At 43.4% G+C, this 21,905-nt stretch overlaps 2 protein-coding genes across 2 annotated transcripts in view; one reads left to right on the top strand and one right to left on the bottom strand.

Annotated features, from left to right (window-relative positions):
* The first annotated feature begins 2,386 nt into the window (after positions 1 to 2,386).
* mgst3a (microsomal glutathione S-transferase 3a) overlaps positions 2,387 to 21,905 on the top strand; it is a 32,566-nt gene continuing 13,047 nt past the window's right edge. Inside the window, exon 1 of the mRNA XM_069937769.1 lies at positions 2,387 to 2,495. The gene's annotated coding sequence lies outside the window, so the exon portion shown is untranslated. The remainder of the gene's footprint in view (positions 2,496 to 21,905) is intronic.
* LOC138765300 (uncharacterized) lies at positions 15,148 to 20,137 on the bottom strand. Its single transcript, XM_069942344.1, has 5 exons — positions 18,991 to 20,137; positions 17,143 to 17,757; positions 16,311 to 16,421; positions 15,577 to 15,700; positions 15,148 to 15,267 (listed from the first exon to the last, which is right to left on the bottom strand). Exons 2-5 carry the CDS (start codon positions 17,730 to 17,732, stop codon positions 15,148 to 15,150), a joined length of 945 nt encoding a protein of 314 aa, XP_069798445.1. The 5' UTR covers positions 17,733 to 17,757; positions 18,991 to 20,137.

Here is a 21,905-nt window from a genome sequence, read left to right as displayed (position 1 = left end):
AGTCTCTCAGTGTTTCAACCTCCACCACCATCCCGGCAGGGCATTCCAGGCACCTACAACTCTCTGCGTAAAAAAACTTACCCCTGATGTCTCCCCTAAACTTTCCTCCCTTCACTTTGTACTTATGTCCTCTGGTGTTTACTATTCTTACCCTTGGGAAAAAGGCACTGTTGTCCACCCTATCTATGCCTCTCATAATCTTGTAGACCTGTATTAAGTATCCTCTCATCCTTCTAAGCTCCAAAGTGAAAAGTGCCAGCTCTGCTAACCTTGTCTCATAAGATTTATTTTCCAATCCAGGTGATGTCTTGGTAAATCTCCTCTGCACCCTCTCCATAGCTTCCACATCTTTTCTATAAAGAGGTGACCAGAAGAGGTGAGAAGTGTGGTCTCACGAGAAATTTGTAGAGATGAAACATATCCTCTTGAGCAGGGGTGTCAAACTCAAATTCACGGAGGGCCAAAATTAAAAACTTGGACTAAGTCGAGGGCCGAACTAAATATTTATTGAAAATTTTCAACAACATCTGCATGTTTTCTCTTCTTTCAACATATGTAATGTTAAACTTTAGGATATAACTTTAGGAGGATAATGTTACAGGTCAGGAGTAGGTATCTCAAGTTCACCCTTTGCTTGAACTGAGGGAAACATATTTTGTCCCTGTGGAGATGTAGTCAGCATTCACAGGCTGTGTCCATTTTGGTCTGCATCAGGACTCAGCATTTCCTGCTCACTCCTCAGGCTCTAGGCCTCTATTCACCCTCGACCCACCATCCCTCTACCTGACCAGTCCTTTACCCAACCTCTACTCACCCCTCACTCCACTCGCTCTGCCTCTACCCACCCCATCCTATACACGCCCCTCTACTGCCTCTCCCCTCAACCTGTTCCTCCCTCTACCCGTCTCTCACCCTCTAATCACCCCTCCCCTACTCGCCCTGCCCCTCCACTTTTACCTCTTCCCTATCCACCCCTCCTTCTACTCATCCCTCCCTCTAACTGCCCCTCGCACCACCATAACTTCCCCTGCCCATTACTCCTCACCTACACCCTCTGCCCACCCCTGCTTACCCACCCACTCAGGCCCAGCGCGCTGCTGATCAGCCTTTGCGGACAGCCACCATCTCTCTCTTCACGTGCAGGGCCGAACCAGCCGTCCCTGGGGTCTGCGCGGGTGCAAGCGCTGAAGGCCGTGGCAACCGGGAGAAGTGCGCTCACACTGTGGAAGGGTCGTCCGGTGCCAGTCGCGCGGGGCTCGCGCTGCCCGGGGGCCGTGCGCAGCCTGCCATGTCCGTCGCGCCGACAGGAAATCACAGGCGCTCGCCCATCCGCCGCACCGCTCGACAGGTGGGAGAAGTGACTGGTTGTGCGGGGAGCCTTCCAACTGGCTTGCCGGCTGATGACATCGACAGACTTCTCGTGTTACAGTTTCTCATGTTACAATGGGGAAGGATGTGCAATGAAGGGGGAGGATAGTGGAGGTGACATTACCAAAAAACAGCATCGGCTCTCGCTGCAGGGCGGGCCACCTCTAATACATTTTTGAAATGATCTTGCGGGCCAAATATAATTATATCGCGGGTCAAATTTGGCCCGCGGGCCAGAGTTTGACATGTGTGCTCTTGAGTCTTGAACTCAATACCCCTATTAATGAGGCCCTACATCTCATAGGCCTTCTATGAGGCAAAGGGGTTCAACCGCAGCAGAGTTTAATTTATGCACTGTATTTGGTGCAGTCACATGGGCTGAAGGGCCTTTTCAATGTTCTCGTCATATGCATCCCCCGCATACTTGTCCAGATTAAATGCGGCTTAATTCAGAAAATATATAATGTTTTATGTAATGAATCAGTGACTCTGTGGGAGAGGTCTGAGGATGAGGGTGGTCATTTGGAATGGAGCTTTAATTTGCAAATGGTTGTTAGTATTAGATGCTGACATTGACAAGGAAAAATATATCTTAAAGTAGTGAGAGGCAAACGGATTCCAATCCGCAGAATGAAGTTCAGAATTTTTTTTAAAATCTGGTACAACTTATTTTTCAGTCACTACCCCTCACCATAAATTTCTTCACTTAATCTAAACAAGAGAAGGGTTAAACATTCATAGAGAAATCTGGTCACAGGAACTGGAGACAATGCGGAATGCAAGCGACACTCTCAGAACGTACCAAATTCCAGAGTGGATTCTAATGTTGGACTGTGCACTCTCTTGCACCGGAGTTTTAGTAGGGGTCAGATGGGGGGGAACTTGTTGGATCGAGGTCTTTGAATAAAGCAAGTCAAAATGAGACTTGCTTTGGGTGTAAAACCTTCCCTGAGAATGTAATTGAGCAGAACCCTCGCGAAATCCGCGCTCCCGTGTTCATGAATCCCCCAATCCGCTTTTACAAACCAGTCCTCCGCAGTCATGCGGTGCACGCCCCGAGTTCTAAACGTCACCCGTTCATTGTAGCACCAGGAGGGTTCAAAGTCGAGGTGAAGGACAGGCAGTCGGTATGTTCCTATCTTTTCAATATGGGACTCTGAATCTAGAACTCGTTATCCGTTTTCACTGTTGGAAACAGTGAATTTTGGGAGTGGGGTGGGGGGAGAGGTTGGGGGGAGAGAGGTTGGGAGGGGGGGAGAGAGGTTGGGAGGGGGGGAGAGAGGTTGGGAGGGGGGGAGAGAGGTTGGGAGGGGGGGAGAGAGGTTGGGAGGGGGGGAGAGAGGTTGGGAGGGGGGGAGAGAGGTTGGGAGGGGGGGAGAGAGGTTGGGAGGGGGGGAGAGAGGTTGGGAGGGGGGGAGAGAGGTTGGGAGGGGGGGAGAGAGGTTGGGAGGGGGGGAGAGAGGTTGGGAGGGGGGGGGGAGATGGAGTGGGAGATCAGTGTGGGTGATCAGTGTGGGTGATCAGTGTGGGTGATCAGTGTGGGTGAAACAAATCGACAGATGTCCAGTCTCCCGGCAGATCATGGTCAGTCTTTCGTTTAAAATGGGTTGGCGGGTTTTGATGGTAATTTGGAACATGGTAAATCTCAAATTGCCCGTCTCCGACACTAATGCAGAATTCCCAATGTCCAATCCGGTTCTCTGTCTAAATACTCGTCGCTGCACCGGAGCCATTTATTTATGCAGTGCGAAGTACTCAAAGGTTATTTATAATCACGCCGGCTTTGTGAGACATTGCCGCACCCTCTGTACTCCAGGTTCCTGATCGACCCGCGCTCGGCTGGGAAGCAACTAAAACTTTGAACCATTTTTATTTGTATTCGTGAAGGATTGTAAGGAGAACCCCGTAGATAACGGTGTATTTTGGATCTTTTGTGGGATTGGAGACGTATCCACTCGTTTAGGATTGGTTAGAACTATCTTCTTTGGCTTGGCTTGCGGACGAAGATTTATGGAGGGGTAATGTCCATGTCAGCTGCAGGCTGGTTTGTGGCTGACAAGTCCGATGCGGGACAGGCAGACGCGGTTGCAGGGGAAAATTGGTTGGTTGGGGTTGGGTGTTGGGTTTTTCCTCCTTTGTCTTTTGTCAGTGAGGTGGGCTCTGCGGTCTTCTTCAAAGGAGGTTGCTGCCCGCCAAACTGTGAGGCGCCAAGATGCACGGTTTGAGGCGAGATCAGCCCACTGGCGGTGGTCAATGTGGCAGGCACCAAGAGCTTTCTTTAGGCAGTCCTCGTACCTCTTCTTTGGTGCACCTCTGTCTCGGTGGCCAGTGGAGAGCTCGCCATATAACACGATCTTGGGAAGGTGATGGTCCTCCATTCTGGAGACATGACCCACCCAGCGCAGCTGGATCTTCAGCAGCGTGGACTCGATGCTGTCAGCCTCTGCCATCTTGAGTACTTCGACGTTAGGGATGAAGGCGCTCCAATGAATGTTGAGGATGGAGCAGAGACAACGCTGGTGGAAGCGTTCTAGGAGCCGTAGGTGATGCCGGTAGAGGACCCATGATTCGGAGCCGAACAGGAGTGTGGGTATGACAACGGCTCTGTATACGCTAATCTTTGTGAGGTTTTTCAGTTGGTTGTTTTTCCAGACTCTTTTGTGTAGTCTTCCAAAGGCGCTATTTGCCTTGGCGAGTCTGTTGTCTATCTCGTTGTTGATCCTTGCATCTGATGAAATGGTGCAGTCGAGATAGGTAAACTGGTTGACTGTTTTGAATTTTGTGTGCCCGATGGAGATGTGGGGGGGCTGGTAGTCATGGTGGGGAGCTGGCTGATGGAGGACCTCCGTTTTCTTCAGGCTGACTTCCATGCCAAACATCAAGCGCTGAACAGCATGTGAAAATACATAACGCTTGAAGCAACTTGAATCACATTTTCCCCAGACGAGCCTAACCAGAGACCTATATATGATGCATTTGATCACAATAGAACCTCAACATTAGTCAAGGAGAACGTGTGGAAAGAGAACCCCTTTGAGATCAGAATTGGGATATACCTTTAATTTCTCTTTCCCAATTCTGACGAAGGCATCAATATCTTCCTTGTGTTTCTCTTGCCACAGATGCTGCCGGACCTGCTGAGTATTTCCAGCACTTTGTTTTTATTTCAGATTTCCGGCATCTGTGCTTTTATTATTTTACTGTCAGAGTGCCATTTGTCCCAATTTCCACAGGTGAAATTTAAAGCCCATGTGTCAAATAAGAAATTTCTCCCTGTGAAATTCTGGATGGAGCTGTACCCTCCTGTTCTGCTGCATTCTGGCCTTGTTTTGCATGTTTTGGTCTGACACGCATGGATGTGTGTGCTTCTGCACAGATGCACTCTTGCAATACATAGCATTAGATAGTAGTTGGTTTTATGGCCTAGCTCCCGTCTGCCTGATCCTGCTCTGACTGTCCAGTCGCTACATTGTATTGAAATGTGAAATCATGTTGCCAGCTCAGGGAAATGTGTATCATGGAGAAATGGCTGTATTTCATTATTGCTGTCAGCATTCAGAACAGCAGCAGGAAATAAGCAAGTCTTGCAATCATAGAGCTTTATGATGTGGGTGTCTACGTGTCAGGGAGCTTTTGAAATGTTATTGCCTATTTCCTTGAAATTAATCAGTGAACCTTTGATCAATTTCAGCACTAAAGAGTCCAGATATACACAGTTTGATCATCAAAAATCCAGTTTCAGTGAATTTGAGAAAAAAAAATTGAACTCATTATTCATGCAGTTGCCAATTTATTTTCTTCCTTGATTCTGATACAATTATTCAGGTAACTGACTGGGCCAGAGAGATTTCAGTTCTATTGTGAAGATCAAATGTAGCATTCAGAAGTCTCTAGTTAGCCTAATCCAGGGAAGATGTGATTCAAGCAGTCAGCCGTAAAGTTTCTGAGAACCAGAAATAAGAGTGTTCATTTTGGCCTCTCTATCCTGTTCTGCCATTCAACATCATCATGGCAGAATGTAATGCAAACAGGTGAATAGGACATCAGATCTACAGATGGAATATTGTAGCAACTTGCATTAAAACATTTGCTAGATGTGTGGTCTGAGCTCTCTGCTGTGACTATTCTGTGAATCATCCCATTATCCCCTACCACAGGGGTGTCAAACTCAAATTCACAGAGGGCCAAAATTAAAAACTTGGACTAAATCATGGGCCAAACTAAATATTTATTGAAAATTTTCAATAACATCTGCATGTTTTCTCTTCTTTCAACATATGTAATGTTAAACTTTTTCTTATTAAAATAAATGTTTAATAATAGTTTTGGTTAAACTTTTTCCAGAAGAAGCATTAACAAATGAGAAATAAAATATTCAATAAATAATATTTCTCTATAGCCTTGAAGCTCCTTTTAAATGTATTTTTTTTCACAAGCCAACAAGTCAAAAAAATAACAACTTGCTTCAATGAAAATCCAAACTTTCAACTATGAACAGTCCAAAGTTAACCAAAGAAAATATGAATCCAAGCTTCGCTTGCTACACTGTGATTTACTCTGATGCACCTGGGTCTAAACCAGATACTTGGCATCTCTTCTTAGATACAAGTTCATCAAACTCTGGGGTCAGAGTTTGCCTCCCACCTGTCTTGAAAGGTCCTGTTTTCTGTCTTTTCGTTTGGCCATTTTTTGTAAGGGGTTTATTACATGTGAGTTGGGCGACAGGTCGCAGATGCTAATGAAAGTAAAGAGAGGAGGTGGGGGTGATTAGCGGGCTGACGGGCCGGCGCCAATGCATTTGCCAAGCATTCTGGGATTTGTAGTATTAGCTGTGCATGCGCTATACTGGCATGGCGGCCAGCGGGCCAGCTCTAATACATATTTGATATGATCTTGCGGGCCAAATATAATTATATCATGGGCCAAATTTGGTTTTTGTGTGCCCTACCATAATCCACTGGGGGAATGAACATCCTCCTCTTTCACATACTTTGCTATTGGGTTCACTGAATTTTGCTATTGGCATTGTTCCTTGAAGGTGGTGTCGCATGTGGCCAGGGTTGTAAAGAAAGCTTTTGGCATCTTAGCCTTTATGAATCAAAATATTGAATATAAAATTAGGATATTATGTTGAAGTTATTCAAGTCATTAATGAGGCCACACTTGTGTGCATTTCTGGTCATCCAGCAGCAGGAAAGATATCAATAAGATTGAAAGAGTACAGAGAAGATTTACTAAGATGTTGCTGGGACTTCAGGAGTTGATTTACCGGGAAAGATTAAACAGGTTAGGACTATAGTCTTTGGAATGAAAAAGAATGAGGGGAGACTTGATAGAGGTTTATAAGATTATGAGGGGAATAAAAAAAAGATGTGAGTAGGATGTTTCCTCTTGGATTGGGGGAGATAAATATGAGAAGTCATAGCTTTAGGCTGAAAGGGGAGAGATATAAAGGGGAACATTAGGGGAAAGTTTTTCCACTCAGTGTGTGGAATGAGCTACCATCTGATATAGTGAATACAGATTCAATCTTGAGTTTTAAAAATAAATTAGATAAATACATAGATAGGAAAGGTCTCAAGGGACTAACTTTATGTTTTTTTCCTGTCCAACTTGAAAGCCCTTAATATCCAGATCTCTTCTTATAATCTCTGCCAAAGATTCAATAGCTAGGATGAATAGTGTTGGTGATAGGGGATGCCCCTGTCTACTTGATCTACTCAAGGGAAAAATATTGGTTATTAGTTCTAATTTGAGCTTATGGCTTATGATAGAGTTTTTATCCAATTTATAAATTTTCTACTTAGACCAAATTTTTCCAATGTTATATGTAATAAAAACCATTCCAGCCTTTTCTGAATCTAAAGAAATACAGTAGTTATGCTGGATTCAACCTTGATTTTTCCATATGTATTATATTCAATAATCTACCTAGACACCTAGACTATTTGAAGAATGTCTTCCTTTAACAAATCCCACCTGAACTGGATGTATTAATCTTGGTAAATACTCACCCAGTCTGTTGGCTGGGGCCTTTGCTAGAATTTTATAGTCTGCATTCAGAAGTGATGATGAGGTTTTTAATGGGTCTCTACCTTTCTTCAGTCGTACTGTAATTATAGCAGATGAAAAAGTTTCTAGGAGGGTTTAGGTCAAGAAAACAGGCAATAACATTTCAAAACCCTCCATCAAAAGAAGCATTAACAAATCTTTAAATTGTCTATAGAACTCAGGAGGGAACCCATCTTCACTTGGGGACTTGTAGGTTGGTAAAGTACCCCAAACCTTCTCTATTTCTTCCCTTGTAAAAGGTGCATTTAAGTCAGTGGTTCTCAACCTTTTTGGTTCTGCTCACATACTACTTTAAGTAATCCCTATGCCATCAGTGCTCTGTGATTAGTAAGGGTTTGCTTAAGGTGATATGTGGGTGGAAAGAAAACATTTAAAAACTCCTGTTTTAATCGTCCCTAATTGACTCATTATGTGCACAGTTTCATCACTCCAAATGAAATAGGCCATTGACAATTTTTCTCAAACAAGATATTTCAGTAACTATTGGGTTTAAAGTAATGATCATCAACCTTCCCTTCCCACCCACATACCACTTTAAGCAATCCCTTACTAATCCTGGAGCACCTATGGCATAGAGATTACTTAAAGTGGTATGTGAGTGGAAAGAAAAAAGGTTGAGAATCACTGATCTAAGTCATCTTATAGTTTAGGATGTTCAATATTTGTTTAAAAATTCTTCCATCTCATTTTCATCTCCTATTAATTCTGATTTATATAATTTCATATAGTATTGTCTAAACATATTTATTTATTTTTGATTATATGTTATAGCATCAGCTTCTGTTTCTATTGCATTTATCATTCTGGATAACTCCTCTGCTTTAACCTGCCAACATAACACTTTATGTGCCCATTCTCCTAGTTCATAATATTTTTGTTTAATTTTTAATATCATTTTTTCTGTTCTATATGTTTGTAGTGTATTATATTGTAACTTTTTGTTCTCTAATATTCTATATTTTTCTTGTGTTCCTGATATCTGATATTCTTTTTTCCAATGTTGTTATATCCTTCTCTAGACCATCTAAATCTTTCACATATTCTCTCAAGATTTTTAGTGTAAGGAATAATCTGTCCTGTCAAATAAGCTTTTAAGAGTATCCCATATTTAAAAAAAACTGTTGTCAGTGGAGGGAAGATTTTTTTCACGATAATTTCTATCTGTCTCTTAATAAATTCACAGAAATCCTTCCTTTTTAATAATGTAGCATTAAGGTGCCATCTTTTCCATTATCGTGATAGTTAATGGTGAGTGGTCTAATAAAATTCTTGCCAAATACTCTGTTTTTACCACTCTACTTTGTAACTAGCAGACATTTGTTTTTTAAAGTCAACTCTTGTATGTGAATCATGTATCCTTGAGTAGAATGAGTAGTCTCTTTCTAATGGGTTGAGCTACCTCCATATATCAATTAAATTTAAATCCTTCATAAATGATCATGTCATTTTTGCAGTTTTTACCCTTGTTATTTTTCTTGCTGATTTGACCAATGTTGGATCTAAACAAAAATTGAAATCTCCATTCAATATATTTTGTCTTCCCCTGCAGTTTTTAAAAAGATCTTGTTCATAAAGACTTCATCATAATTTGGGATGTAAATGTTCATAAGCATCCATGGTTCTGCATAAATTTTACAGTGTGGCCATTACAAATCTTCCAGCTTGATCGGTTAATGTCTCTTCTATTATTATTGGTGTATTTTTATTAATTAAAATTTCTACACCTCTTGCTTTTGATCCATATGAAGACTTTATTACTTGCCCCACCCATCCTCATATTAATTTTGCGTGTTCCAATCTGGTAAGGTGTGTTTCTTCTAAAAAGACTCTAACTGCCTTTAATTTTTTTTAAGTATTCCAGGACCTGTTTTCTCTGCACCCACCCGTTTATTCCATTAACATTAAAACTAATAAATTTTAATGTTCTATCTTCTTTAAAACACTTTCTTTAACAATAAAATTTCTTTGACTCTTTAAATAATAAAGTGATCCTTCCCCTTTAAGAAAAACACACAATGTCTCTGCCCTGATGGTGACTTCTACGTAGAGCCCCAAAAGCCCATAGAATTTCTCAAAGAAGAACCTCTCCCTTTAGCACCATCTTTTTTGTTACTCTTTTCCAGGTGCCATTCTCCCTCCCCCTTAGACCCAAGTCTCCACCCTGCTACCACTTTTCCCAGATTTTTTTCTTTTACTGAGCTCTCCGTGAACATTTCTTTACACTTAACTTTTAAACTAAATTCAAGGCAGTTTAACAAAAATTTAAAAAAATCCAACTTGTCTACTTAGTTCCATTATAAATATTTTCACAATCTTCTCCCTCAGTAACCTTAATCTTTTTTTTTTACAAACTTGGCAGGAAGTCTTCTATCTCATTCTTGGTCTTGAAAATTCACTGGTTCCCTTCCTCTACTTCAACTCCCAAAGTCACAGGATATATCAAGTTTTTAGCATGTAATTATCTTTTAACATCTTCAAATTCTTTTCTTTGTTTAATCAAGGTTGGGCTAAAGTCTTGAAAAAATAGTACCTTTTTATGATGAATCTCAGGTTCCCAGAATCATCTCCCATTCTTGGTATTGGTCTTGGTCTCTGATCGCTGGCACTTCTGGGTCCAAGTGTTTGGTGAGCTTTCTCAATATGTAGTTTTTCTCCAAATTTGTATTTTCCCAACTCTTATGGAATCCAATTTTGAAAAAAAAAATCACCAGGTCTCTTCCCTCAATTCCTTCCTTCAGTCTAATAATTCGGACATTATTTTATTGATTAAAGTTCTTCATATGATCAATTTTGTCAAGCAGTCCTTCTTTATCCGATTCCCATTCTTTTGGCCTCCCCCCCCCCCCCCCCCACCAAAGCCTCAAGTTTTTCATGTGTTTTTTGTACAGCAATGAGCTCTCTGAACCCTTCTCCATTAACAATGGCGTGAAGCAAGGCTGTGTTCTCGCACCAACCCTCTTTTCAATCTTCTTCAGCATGAGGCTGAACCAAGCCATGAAAGACCTCAACAATGAAGACACTGTTTACATCCGGTACCGCCTCATCAATCTGAGGCACCTGCAAGCTCACACCAAGACACAAGAGAAACTTGTCAGTGAACTACTCTTTGCAGATGATGCCGCTTTAGTTGTCCATTCAGAGCCAGCTCTTCAGCGCTTGACGTCCTGTTTTGCGGAAACTGCCAAAATGTTTGGCCTGGAAGTCAGCCTGAAGAAAACTGAGGTCCTCCATCAGCCAGCTCCCCACCATGACTACCGGCCCCCCCACATCTCCATCGGGCACACAAAACTCAAAACGGTCAACCAGTTTACCTATCTTGGCTGCACCATTTCATCAGATGCAAGGATCAACAACGAGATAGACAACAGACTCGCCAAGGCAAATAGCGCCTTTGGAAGACTACACAAAAGAGTCTGGGAAAACAACCAACTGAAAAACCTCACAAAGATAAGCGTATACAGAGCCGTTGTCATACCCACACTCCTGTTCGGCTCCGAATCATGGGTCCTCTACTGGCATCACCTAAGGCTCCTAGAACGCTTCCACCAGCGTTGTCTCCGCTCCATCCTCAACATTCATTGGAGCGCTTTCATCCCTAACGTCGAAGTACTCGAGATGGCAGAGGTCGACAGCATCGAGTCCACGCTGCTGAAGATCCAGCTGCGCTGGGTGGGTCACGTCTCCAGAATGGAGGACCATCGCCTTCCCAAGATCGTGTCATATGGCGAGCTCTCCACTGGCCACCGTGACAGAGGTGCACCAAAGAAAAGGTACAAGGACTGCCTAAAGAAATCTCTTGGTGCCTGCCACATTGACCACAGCCAGTGGGCTGATATCGCCTCAAACCGTGCATCTTGGCGCCTCACAGCTTGGCGGGCAGCAACCTCCTTTGAAGAAGACCGCAGAGCCCACCTCACTAACAAAAGGCAAAGGAGGAAAAACCCAACACCCAACCCCAACCAACCAATTTTCCCCTGCAACCACTGCAACCGTATCTGCCTGTCCCGCATCGGACTTGTCAGCCACAAACGAGCCTGCAGCTGACGTGGACATTTACCCCCTCCATAAATCTTCATCCGCGAAGCCAAGCCAAAGAAAGAAAGAATCTCTCTCCATCAGGTCTTAAACAATCTCTTTTGTCTCAGTAATTTTCTCCGTCCTATCTCTCATCACCGTTTCAACACTTATGAATCGGTTACTCAAATTCTCCTTTTTTTTCCAGGATGGTGCTCAATTCTTGACCCGACTTCTCAGTTTTACCTGGTTCTGCCGGTCCTGTCATCATTTTTGCACCACTTCCTTTCGGACTTTCACCCGATGCTCCCAGATGAATCGGAGCTTCTTCAATCTTTGTTCTTGGTTTCCTCATCCTAGTTTTACCCATCTTTTTTTTTTTTTTAAATTTTTTTATTTTTCACACCATAAATCACATTAGCCATGATATACACTATTTCTTTTTCACACATATACAGTGACTTTTTCTCCCCCCCCCCCCCCCCTGCTAGTTTTACCCATCTTTGAAGAAAATTTTAATTTTCCAGTTTTGACTCTTCACGGAGAGCTCAACCAAAAAAAACATCTGTCTAAGTCGTGCCACGAGAACAGACGGTCTCTTGAGAGTTGACAAGTTACTGATACTCTCAGTACTTTGCCTCACCACCTCCCTTAAAACTTTATAAATTCTGCAGAGGTCAGGTGACAAACTATGATCAGAATGAAAGTGGCTTTGCTTTCAGCTGGGTCATTCTACCAGCTGACTGGATGATTAATGGTTTGTGTGGACTCGTGTGGACAGGCTTGTTTCCATGCTGCCCCTCTGACTCCAAAGGCAAGATGCTGCAGGTGGTGGGAGGCTAAAATAAAAACAGTAAAGTACTGTTAAGAGGCAGCATCTGTGGAGGGAGAAATGGACAATGGTTTGTTGATGATTTTTTAAAAGTTTAGGCATACAGCATTGTAACAGGCCGTTTGACCCACGAGTCCATCCCCCCAATTTACACCCCATTAACCTAAACCTCCAGTACGTTTTGAACATTGGGAGGAAACCGGAGCCTCCGGAGAAAACCCACACAGACATGGGAGAACCCATGGTCAATACCAAAGTGGGGGGGGGGCATTCGCGGGCATTGACCCCTCCCCAAAACAAGTTATTGCGACCCCCCCCCCCCCCACCTGCAGCCTAGCGTCACTAGTGTGTAGCGTCACTAGTACACAATATAAACTGCATGCTTGTTACATGAGAGGGAGATGGAGGAGGTTTTCCCCCCACCCCCGCTAAGCAAGTTTCTGAAAGTCAGATTGTGCCCCTGCGATTAACCTAAGACTTGTCCTGGCAGAATGTAAAAACTCCTTATAGCATGGGATTCAAACCCCGGTCCCAATCGCCAGCACTATTTCATCTGTTCTGATGTAAGGTTAATGGAATAAACATTCATATTTTGATCTCCACTGATGCTGACTGAACTACTGAGGGAGTATTTATGTCAATTTTTGACTTTTGCATCTAGTTTAATAGAATATTTATTGAAACTATTCATAAATCTTGTTTTCCCTAAAGTGAGGCTTAAAATTGCTAATACCTTAATCTCTTCACTTGTTTTCTTCTGACATCTTAATTTTCACCTCCATGTAAATTGGTCTACATTTCCACCAACTGCGCTTGTGCCCTATTGAAGACTCTCCCAATATATATCCTATTTTTCCATATAATTTAGACTTCAGCCCTGTTATTTTTCAAGACCTCTTTCATTCTGCACCGTATCATTTGAGCCATACATCATGAAAATGTCCTTTCGTCCTACTTTGTCCACATTGGCATGCAGCATGGTAACCAGCCCTTCCACCCATGAGCCCATGCCCTCCAAATACACCAATTAACCCTTATGTTTTTGAAAATTGGAGCAGGCACACGTGGGAAGAACGTACAAACTCTTTACAGACGACTGCACTGAATCCAACCCGGGTCGCTGCCTCTGTAATAGAGTTATGCTATCTGCTACGCTAACATAGAATACAACAGCACAGTATAGGCCTTTCAGCCCTTGATGTTGTTTTTTCATTCTTTCATTCTGCACCGTATCATTTGAGCCATACATCATGAAAATGTCCTTTCATCCTACTTTGTCCACATTGGCATGCAGCATGGTAACCAGCCCTTCCACCCATGAGCCCATGCCCTCCAAATACACCAATTAACCCTTATGTTTTTGAAAATTGGAGCAGGCAGACGTGGGAAGAACGTACAAACTCTTTACAGACGACTGCAATGAATCCAACCCGGGTCGCTGCCTCTGTAATAGAGTTATGCTATCTGCTACGCTAACATAGAATACAACAGCACAGTATAGGCCTTTCAGCCCTTGATGTTGTGCCTACCAAAAAAAAACTAACCCCTTCCTACCTTATAATCTATTTTTCTTTGATCCATCTGCCTGTCTAAGGGTCTCTTAAATACCCCTAATGTTTTAGCCTCCACCATCACCCTCACAAGGCATTTGAGGCACCCACACCTCTTTTTTTAAAAATGTAGCAATGATGTCTCCCCTAAACTTTCTTCCCTTCACTTTGTTCATAAATCATCTGATGTTCTCTATTCCTCTTGTAGCCCTCTATTATGTCATCATTCACTCTTCTTTGCTCCAGAGAGAAAAGTTCCAGCTTTGTTAACCTTGCCTCCTAAGATAAGACTTGTTTTCCAATCCAGGTAACATCCAGGTGAATCCCTTCTACACCCTCTCCGGAGATTCCACACCATTCTGCCCATTTGGTCCCTCTTCCTCTGAACCCTTCCTAACCATAATTCTGTTCAAATGTGTTTTGAGCAGTGAAATCATACCCGCTTTTATGACTTTCTGAGGTAGCTCGTTCCAGAAATAGGCTGCCCTCTGTGTGGAAAAAGTTACTCCCCCCCCCCCCCCCCCCACTCTCCAGCTCCTCTTAAACCTCTTCTCTCTAGTTCTAGAATTATCTATCCTGATAAAAAAGACTGAACATTCACTTCATCTATGCCCCTCATTATATTACAAGGACAACCCTCAGATGCTCTAGGAATGAAGAACCATCTTATCCAGCCTTTCCCTTCAACTTAGGCCCTCAATCCTTCTAGTGAGTTTGTCCAAGAAAGATTTCCAGTCCAGCCCTTTTCATCGTAGTAATATTTTCAAAGCTACAGCGACTAAGTTGTTTTCATTTGCTGAATATTTCAGTCACTGAGTTGGTCCTTCCCTTTGTCTACATTAAATTCCAACTCCTCTCCTACATTATCCTTTGACCCTCCTCCCCCCCACCCCTGCAAATCAATAGATTTTATTGCTGTTTTGAAAGCACTCAATAATTTGAGCATCCAAACCTTTACAATTTTTTAATTGAAATTTCTTGGTTTTAAATGAATGGGCCCTTATTCAGACATTAAGCCTTTAGCACTCTTTCCCCAAGACGGTGAAGACTCTCAACATCTCATCAAGGCCCAAGAAAACACCACGTGTTTCAATTAAATAATCATTGATTTTTATAAAGTAAGAACATTGCAGGCCCAGTTTACCTAGTCCCCCTTTACACCCTCTTCCTGGAACTTGACATCATCAGTGAACATTGATTGTGTTCTCTCGGAGAGACCCAAAGCAGTTCCTTCGCTCACAAGCAGTGTAATGGATGTGTCTGCTTCAGTATCGGTCATCTCCATCCAAGGCAAAGCAGCCCTCTTGATTATCACTCCATGCTCTCCCCAAATCCTTCACTTCCTCCAGACATCCCCAGAGACTTGACCATCTCTACATTCCTGCAATGTTCCAAAAGGTGGGAATGTGATGTTGTCACTGTTACAGAGACCTGTTCATAAGAAGGGTAGGACTGGCAAATTTGGATTCCAGGGTATAGAATTGTCATAATAATGGAGAGCATATACAAGAGATATTACAGTATTGATTATGAAATTCATTACTAGGTAATAAGGGAGGATATCCTGAGGACTCTTCCAATGAGGCCACTTGATAGAGTTTAGGAGGAAGTGGGCAGTCACTTTGCTGGGGCTATAATACAGGCCTCCCTACTGCCAGTGGCAGGCTGACAGAGTTCTACAGTACAAAAACAGACATATTGGCCCAATTTGCCCATGAAAACTAAGCTAATTTCATTTGCCTGTATTTTCGCCCTCCGTGCACCCGTTGAAACCTCTTTAAAGACTTGGCTCACTGGAGCATGAAAGGTGAAGAAGGGATAGAATTTATTGTACATAAATGGTTCAATAATCTTGGGGCAGTATCTGGGTGAGTGGTTGAAGTGCCATTGTGAGAGCATTTTGGATATAGTGACTAAGTGTCAAGCAACTTATAGAATGAGTGGGGTGGGAGGGGGGTGGTGGTGAGACGAGGTTGATTTCAGCCTGGTAAAAGTTGGCTGGAAGCAGTGATGTTTAAGGTCTTGTTATTTCATTTTTGTTTGCACATCAAACAAAAGTTAAAAATGCTGGAAACACTCAGGACGTCAGGTGACATCAGTAGGATGAGAAATGGAGCTCGCAATGCAGGTCAAAGACTCTTAGTCAGAAGTGCGAAGGAGACAAAATGGGCTTGCTAAGCTGCAGGGAGAGTCGTGAGGGGGTGGCTCTGCTGAGTGAAACTAGGGCAAACATGGGAATAAACAAGATTATTTAATCAAAAGGATGAGATGGGTGGAGAAACAGACAAAAAAAAGATGTGAGTTGTGAAATCCAGTGCAGAAAGACAAGTGCAGCAGGTCTAGCTGGATATCTCCTCTTTTCAGGGGCAAAGTAAAGCAACCAGAGCTAATACAGGTGCTCCCCAACACATGTCCACATGTTCTGGATGACTGTTCATATCTTAGAATGAATGTATGTTGGGGAATTGCCCTACCTATGAGCAAAACAATCGATTTCTTTCCATTCTCTATCTCCAAAACCTTCCCATTCTCTGTTGCTGCGGACCCTGAGCACCCTGCCTTCTCTACTGGCCTCAAAAATCTGTCTGACCATCAGAATATTGAGCAACAGAATAAAAAAAATGGATCACATTTGTTGAGAAATATCTCAACAAGGCAGCCACCAAGAACGCTCTCGCGAGAGGTAGGCCCCAGCCAACATGGCGCCCACTATAGATAGGCCTGATTTTCACCATAATTGTGTTAGTTTTATATTTTTTCTTTAAAAAAATTTGTTCATGTGCTAGGATGGATGCAAGTTGAAATTCAGTGAGTAGCAGTATCATAAATACATGAGTGATACTGACTGAAAAATCCTGATTTTTTTTTTTTGAAACTGTAGAAATCAATATCAAGTCCCTAAGGCTCCAGCGTGCCCATATGGAAAATGAGGGGCTGTTTGTCACTGTGACCATGCAGGAGGCCACAGACTGATAGGTCAGGGTGGAGAATTGAAGTGACAGACAACTGGAACTGAATGCAAGTGGTCTGCAGAGCGATTTAATTTATTTTTTCCCCTCCACCCCCCCCTCCATAATCTGTGTACTGACAATAACCACAACAGCAGTGCGAGTATAAGACAGCTTTAATAAACTAATATGTACACCAAGAGGTCTTGTCTCTCTGCAAGACAAACCTGGAAGGCTAGACTGTAGCTCTGGACTGCTTTGTATACAAGGTCACCGGATGACCCCTGGTGACCTAATGATGTAATTACATGTCACCATATTCACCCCCCCTCTTAAAAAATTGTTATCCCCATCCCACCCCCTCCCGTCCCGTCCTCCTTTCCTTGTTTGTAAGTTCATAAGTCCAAAATTTTTTGTGGCTTCCGTTGCCTTCTGGACCTCTTTGGTAGTGGTATAGAGGTGGGGAGTGCGGTCTGCCTTTTGGCCTTTCTTGGTGAAGGTGTGGGAGTGGGAAGTACTAGATGGCCATGTGGGCTGGGGATCCTCTTGTATGGGATTAGGTCCTGCCATCAAGTCTAGGGTGGTGATATTTTGTGAGGCGGGCGTACCCAGGGTCCTGATTTCTGGGGTGGGTGGTATAGTCCTCTGGGGTGACTCGATGGATGACTGTTCTAGTGGCTGCTGCTGCGCTCCTTGTTGATCCGTAGACATCTGTGTTTCCGCCGCGTTGTTCACACATCCGGCCGGCGCGAGATCCCTGGTGGCCGGCGCGAGATCCCTGGTGGCCGGCGTGAGATCCCTGGTGGCCACCGAGTCTCCTCTTCCATCTGGGAATGTGACAAAGGCATACTGAGGGTTCGTGTGCCTCAACTCCACTTGATCCACCAGCAGGTCCACTTTGTGGGGTCTGCAATGCTTCTGGAGGAGAACAGGTTCCGGTGTTTTCATCCATTTAGGCAGCCCTGTGCCCGTCCTTGTGAAAGAAAAGATACGGTCATGTGGGGTCATGTTAGTGGCAGTACACAACAAAGAACATATAGAGTGTAGGGCTTCTGACAACACTTCCTGTCATCTAGTAGCAGGCATTTTCTCTGGCAGGACAAAGGGCTCTGGGGTGCTTTCTTTGTCCACAGAAAAACCACTTGGGACCCTCAAGGTATGCTGTTGTGAATTCCTGTGAGGCAGCATACTTTTCTTTTCATGGGGCTAGAGAGTCCAGCAGTGTGACGTTTGTCCCAGTCCCAGGGTCATGTGAGTACTCCTCCAATTCTTTCCTGGTGCTTTCTAAAGCTTCTGCCATAGTCTCTGCCTCATCTAGCCCCACCATTCCTTTCTCCAGCAATCGATGTCTCGTCTCGGAGGACCGTATGCCCGCAACTATTCTGTCCCTAGTAAGGTCCTCCGCATACTCCTGAGCTGATACTGCTTTAAAGTTACAGCCTCTCACCAGGTCTTTCAGAGAGAGTATAAAGTCTCTGGCAGACTCCCCTACTCGTTGTGACTTGGTCATGAGTTTGTACCAGGAGTGGAGTTCACCATGCCCCTTACTGTAATGTCTCTGTAAAATGTTCATTGCTCTTGGTAGGACCTGGCATCTGTATAAGGGAGTAAGGGTGGTCTCCCAGCTGGGTTAACAGCAGCATTAATAGCTTTTTATCTGATGCCTCAGCACCCTCCACGTAATTCAGAAAGCATCTCTGCCAGTGGCTGAAGTGCGTGCTGGCTCCGGGATTTCTGGGGTCGAGCTCCAACCTGTCTGGTCACAGCACATGGCTAAGCCGCAGTCTCTGGTCCATTGGGTGTTGCAAGGGTGGACCCTGGTGTACTGGGAGCTGCTGGTAGAGCTTCTGTGGGGCTTGTGTCTGCTGGAGGAGTAACCTGGGTGCTTGGGGCTTTTGGCTGAGTCTCTGGCTTTGGGACATTTGCAGCGGGCTTAGGGAGGATCCCAGCAGTAGCATCAGATCTCCGTGGTACTGGGGAAACTGATGCTTGGGGAGTGACAGTAGCGGTGTCTGCTTTCCCTGGCTCTGGAATGATTGGGAATTCTGCACCAATTCTTGGGAACATAATCGGGAACATGACTTGTGGAGATCCTTCCACCCGCACTTGTAGTGCCCCCTTTCTGATCAGACCGGGGTTTAGGGTCGGCGGCGCCTGTACCGACCGGCGAACCCATGAGCAGGCAGGGCTCTTCGCCATTTCTTACCTGCCCTATTGTAATTCTCTGGTCTTCCCTGCATTCCACCACGATTCCAGTACGTCTCTGTCCTCGGAAGCACGTGCGTGCTAGTCGTCCCCAAATTCCATTCCTCAGGAAGAGTCTCCAGGTGATTGGGAATGCGCGTTGGACCAGAAGCACCTTCCATCCTAGTAGCTATCATATTAGTTTATTAAATTGTACTGACAATAACCACAACAGCAGTGCGAGTATAAGACAGCTTTAATAAAGTAATAAGTACACTAAGAGGTCTTGTCTCTCTGCAAGACAAACCTGGAAAGCTAGACTGTAGCTCTGGACTGCTTTATATACAAGGTCACCGGGATGACCCCTGGTGACCTAGTGGTGTAATTACATATCACCACAATCTGTGTTTTGGTTTCTCCAGTGTTGTTGAGACATTGCAAGCACTGAATGCAGTGCACTAGACTGCAGGAAATAAAAGGTAATCTCTGCTACAACTGGAAAGACTGCGTCCTTGGGCGATGGGAAGGGGAGGGGTGAAAGGCCAAGTATTGCATTGCCGCAAATGATGATGAGTTTAATAGTCATACACATAAATGCAATGTGCAAATGTGCCAAAATTCTTGCATGCAGTAGCCAAACTGGCACTTTGTAAATAAATAACTTCAACAATATACATAAAATTACTGTACAGAAGGAGAATAATAAGTATTCAGTTACAGTCGTGCAAGAAAAAAAGGTGGTGTTTCAATAGTGCACAGTTTATTTTGTGGTGCTGAAGTAGTTTATGGTAAGGGTAGAAAGGGGAGGTTCGGGAACCTGCTAACCATTTTGGAGAGGGAAAAGCTGTTTTTGAATCTAGATGTGCTGGACTTGAGACTTCTGTACCTTCTTCCTGAAGGAGGCAGAGAAAAGAGGTTGTGTCCAGGGTGATGGGGGTTGCAAGGAAATGTGCTGTCAGAGGTGGGTGGTTGGTGGGTTAGATTGGACTAGGGAGTAGTAATGTTAATGGTCTGCTAGAAAGGGGAGAAGAGATGCCAACGTGTCAGGAACAGAACCCTCCAGATTGTAGTGGGAATTCTGGAAAATGGTTGAATGAATGTGGAGGCTGGTTGAGAAGAAGGTGAGGACCAGAGGAACTCTATCCCTGTTCTCCCCTGGAGAGGGGATGAGAGGAGCTACAGAAAATGGATGCAGCCTGACCTGCTGAATATTTACAGCATTTTCTATTTCTGTTTAAGGGAAAAGAGAAGTAAAGTGTAGAGCCAAAATAGAAACCCATAAAGCAGGGAAGCTCTTCAGAAATGAATAAAATCTGGGGACATAAAATATCACTGGCAGATAAAATTAAGATTAAGGAACTACCCAAAGCATTTGGGGGAAAGGAAGTTACCAGGAAAGATTGGAGCCCATTTATGGACCAATTCCACCCGTGTGTTGGAGCCAGAGGATGTAGGCAAGGTTTTTAATGAAAACCCTTGATGTGTATGGCCATAGACATTGTGTAATTGGGGAGTTTAGGGATCAGGAGATGGAAAGGATGGGCGAACTTTATCCACCTTCTGCTCTCTTCATTCTCCATTATAGAACAGGTTATCATTAAAAAGGATGTATTGACTATTTTAGTGGGATGGATGAGCCATGATAGGCAAGGGAGGAGATTGGGGAGGCTCTGACAGATTTTAAATCTTTGTTGGCCACAGGTGCAGAACCAAATGAGTGGAGGTAGGAAAATGTGGCAACTTAATTCAGGATAAGACAAGTAATTACAAGTCTGTGAGTCTAACATTGACTGTGGGAAAGTTATAGGAAAATATTTCTGAGAGACTGAATTAATCTACACTTCAAAAGCAGGGATTAATCAAAGGTAGCATGGTTTTTGTTAGACAGAGATCCTACATGAACAATTAGGTTTTATTTTGAAGTGGTGAGTGACAAGGTCTCACTTGGGAGATTGGCCCAAACGATTGCTCATGGGATCCAGGGAAGATTGGCAAATTAGATCCAAAATTGGATTAATAAAAGATAGAGGAGGAATGTTTTATGATGGGAAGCCTATGACCAGAGAGTTATACAGGGATCAGTGCTGGGACCACATTTGCTATAATAACATTAGCAACTTGGATATACATATGGAAAGTATGATTAGCAAGTTTGCAGATGACACAAAAATACATGGTTAATCAACCCTGAGGAAGGGTTTTGACCAGAAACATCAATTCTTCCTTTTTCTTCCATTAATGCTGCTCCATTAGCAATGTGTGTGTGTCCTAAATCCCTAAATACCTCCACAGTTCTGAAATCTCTCACCATTTTGGGTATTGATGCTTTCTGTGTTTGGAGCAATGAAAGACTGAGATAGTGAACATCATCACATTGAACTCCCATCTACTGTTACTTTACCACTCAGACTGTAATGTCTCTTTCTGTAAGTTGTGCTCTCACCTAAATGAGAGCATTAATGATGGGAGTGAAAATACACGATGTAGTTACTTGGTGAAGGAGCAACAAATGAATTAATGATAAAAATGTAAGATTCAATAAAATAAGATATCATCTTGGCCAAAATTATAGGGCAATTTATGAACAATAAGACATTTTCTTATCATAAAAGGGTAGAGGTGAAAGTTTTTAAGATGTAAAAGAATAAATAAAAGATGCTTTCACCAATGAGGGTTCCAATCGTGGTCCATCAATAAATTCAAACCAGAATTAATAAGTAACTTACTTACAGGAGTGGTTGAAAAGTGAACACACTATATCAGGGAGTAAATAAAATGACCAGAATAAATTTAAGGAGTGTCTTGATTATTTTGGGGGCTTAGTAAAATAAGGTGGAGGAATCTGATAAAAGTGCAAGCAATATCCAGTTTGTGCTCTGGGTATTGTGTAGCACCAAACTGCTGCTCCATTCATCTCTGCTTTAGGGTCTAGGTTTT

This window comes from Narcine bancroftii, chromosome 5, assembly GCF_036971445.1.
Source record: "Narcine bancroftii isolate sNarBan1 chromosome 5, sNarBan1.hap1, whole genome shotgun sequence".
NCBI lineage: Eukaryota > Metazoa > Chordata > Chondrichthyes > Torpediniformes > Narcinidae > Narcine > Narcine bancroftii.
This window is presented reverse-complemented; position numbering and strand designations above follow the sequence as displayed.

Coding starts and splice junctions, on each gene's coding strand:
- LOC138765300 (XM_069942344.1), bottom strand. CDS start 17,732: ATGAAAACACCGGAACCTGTTCTCCTCCAGAAGCATTGCAGACCCCAC. Junction 16,422..17,142: donor GGAGGACGGGACGGGAGGGG/GTGGGATGGGGA, acceptor TCTGATGGTCAG/ACAGATTTTTGAGGCCAGTA. Junction 15,268..15,576: donor CACGGAGGGCGAAAATACAG/GCAAATGAAATT, acceptor TCTTATGAACAG/GTCTCTGTAACAGTGACAAC.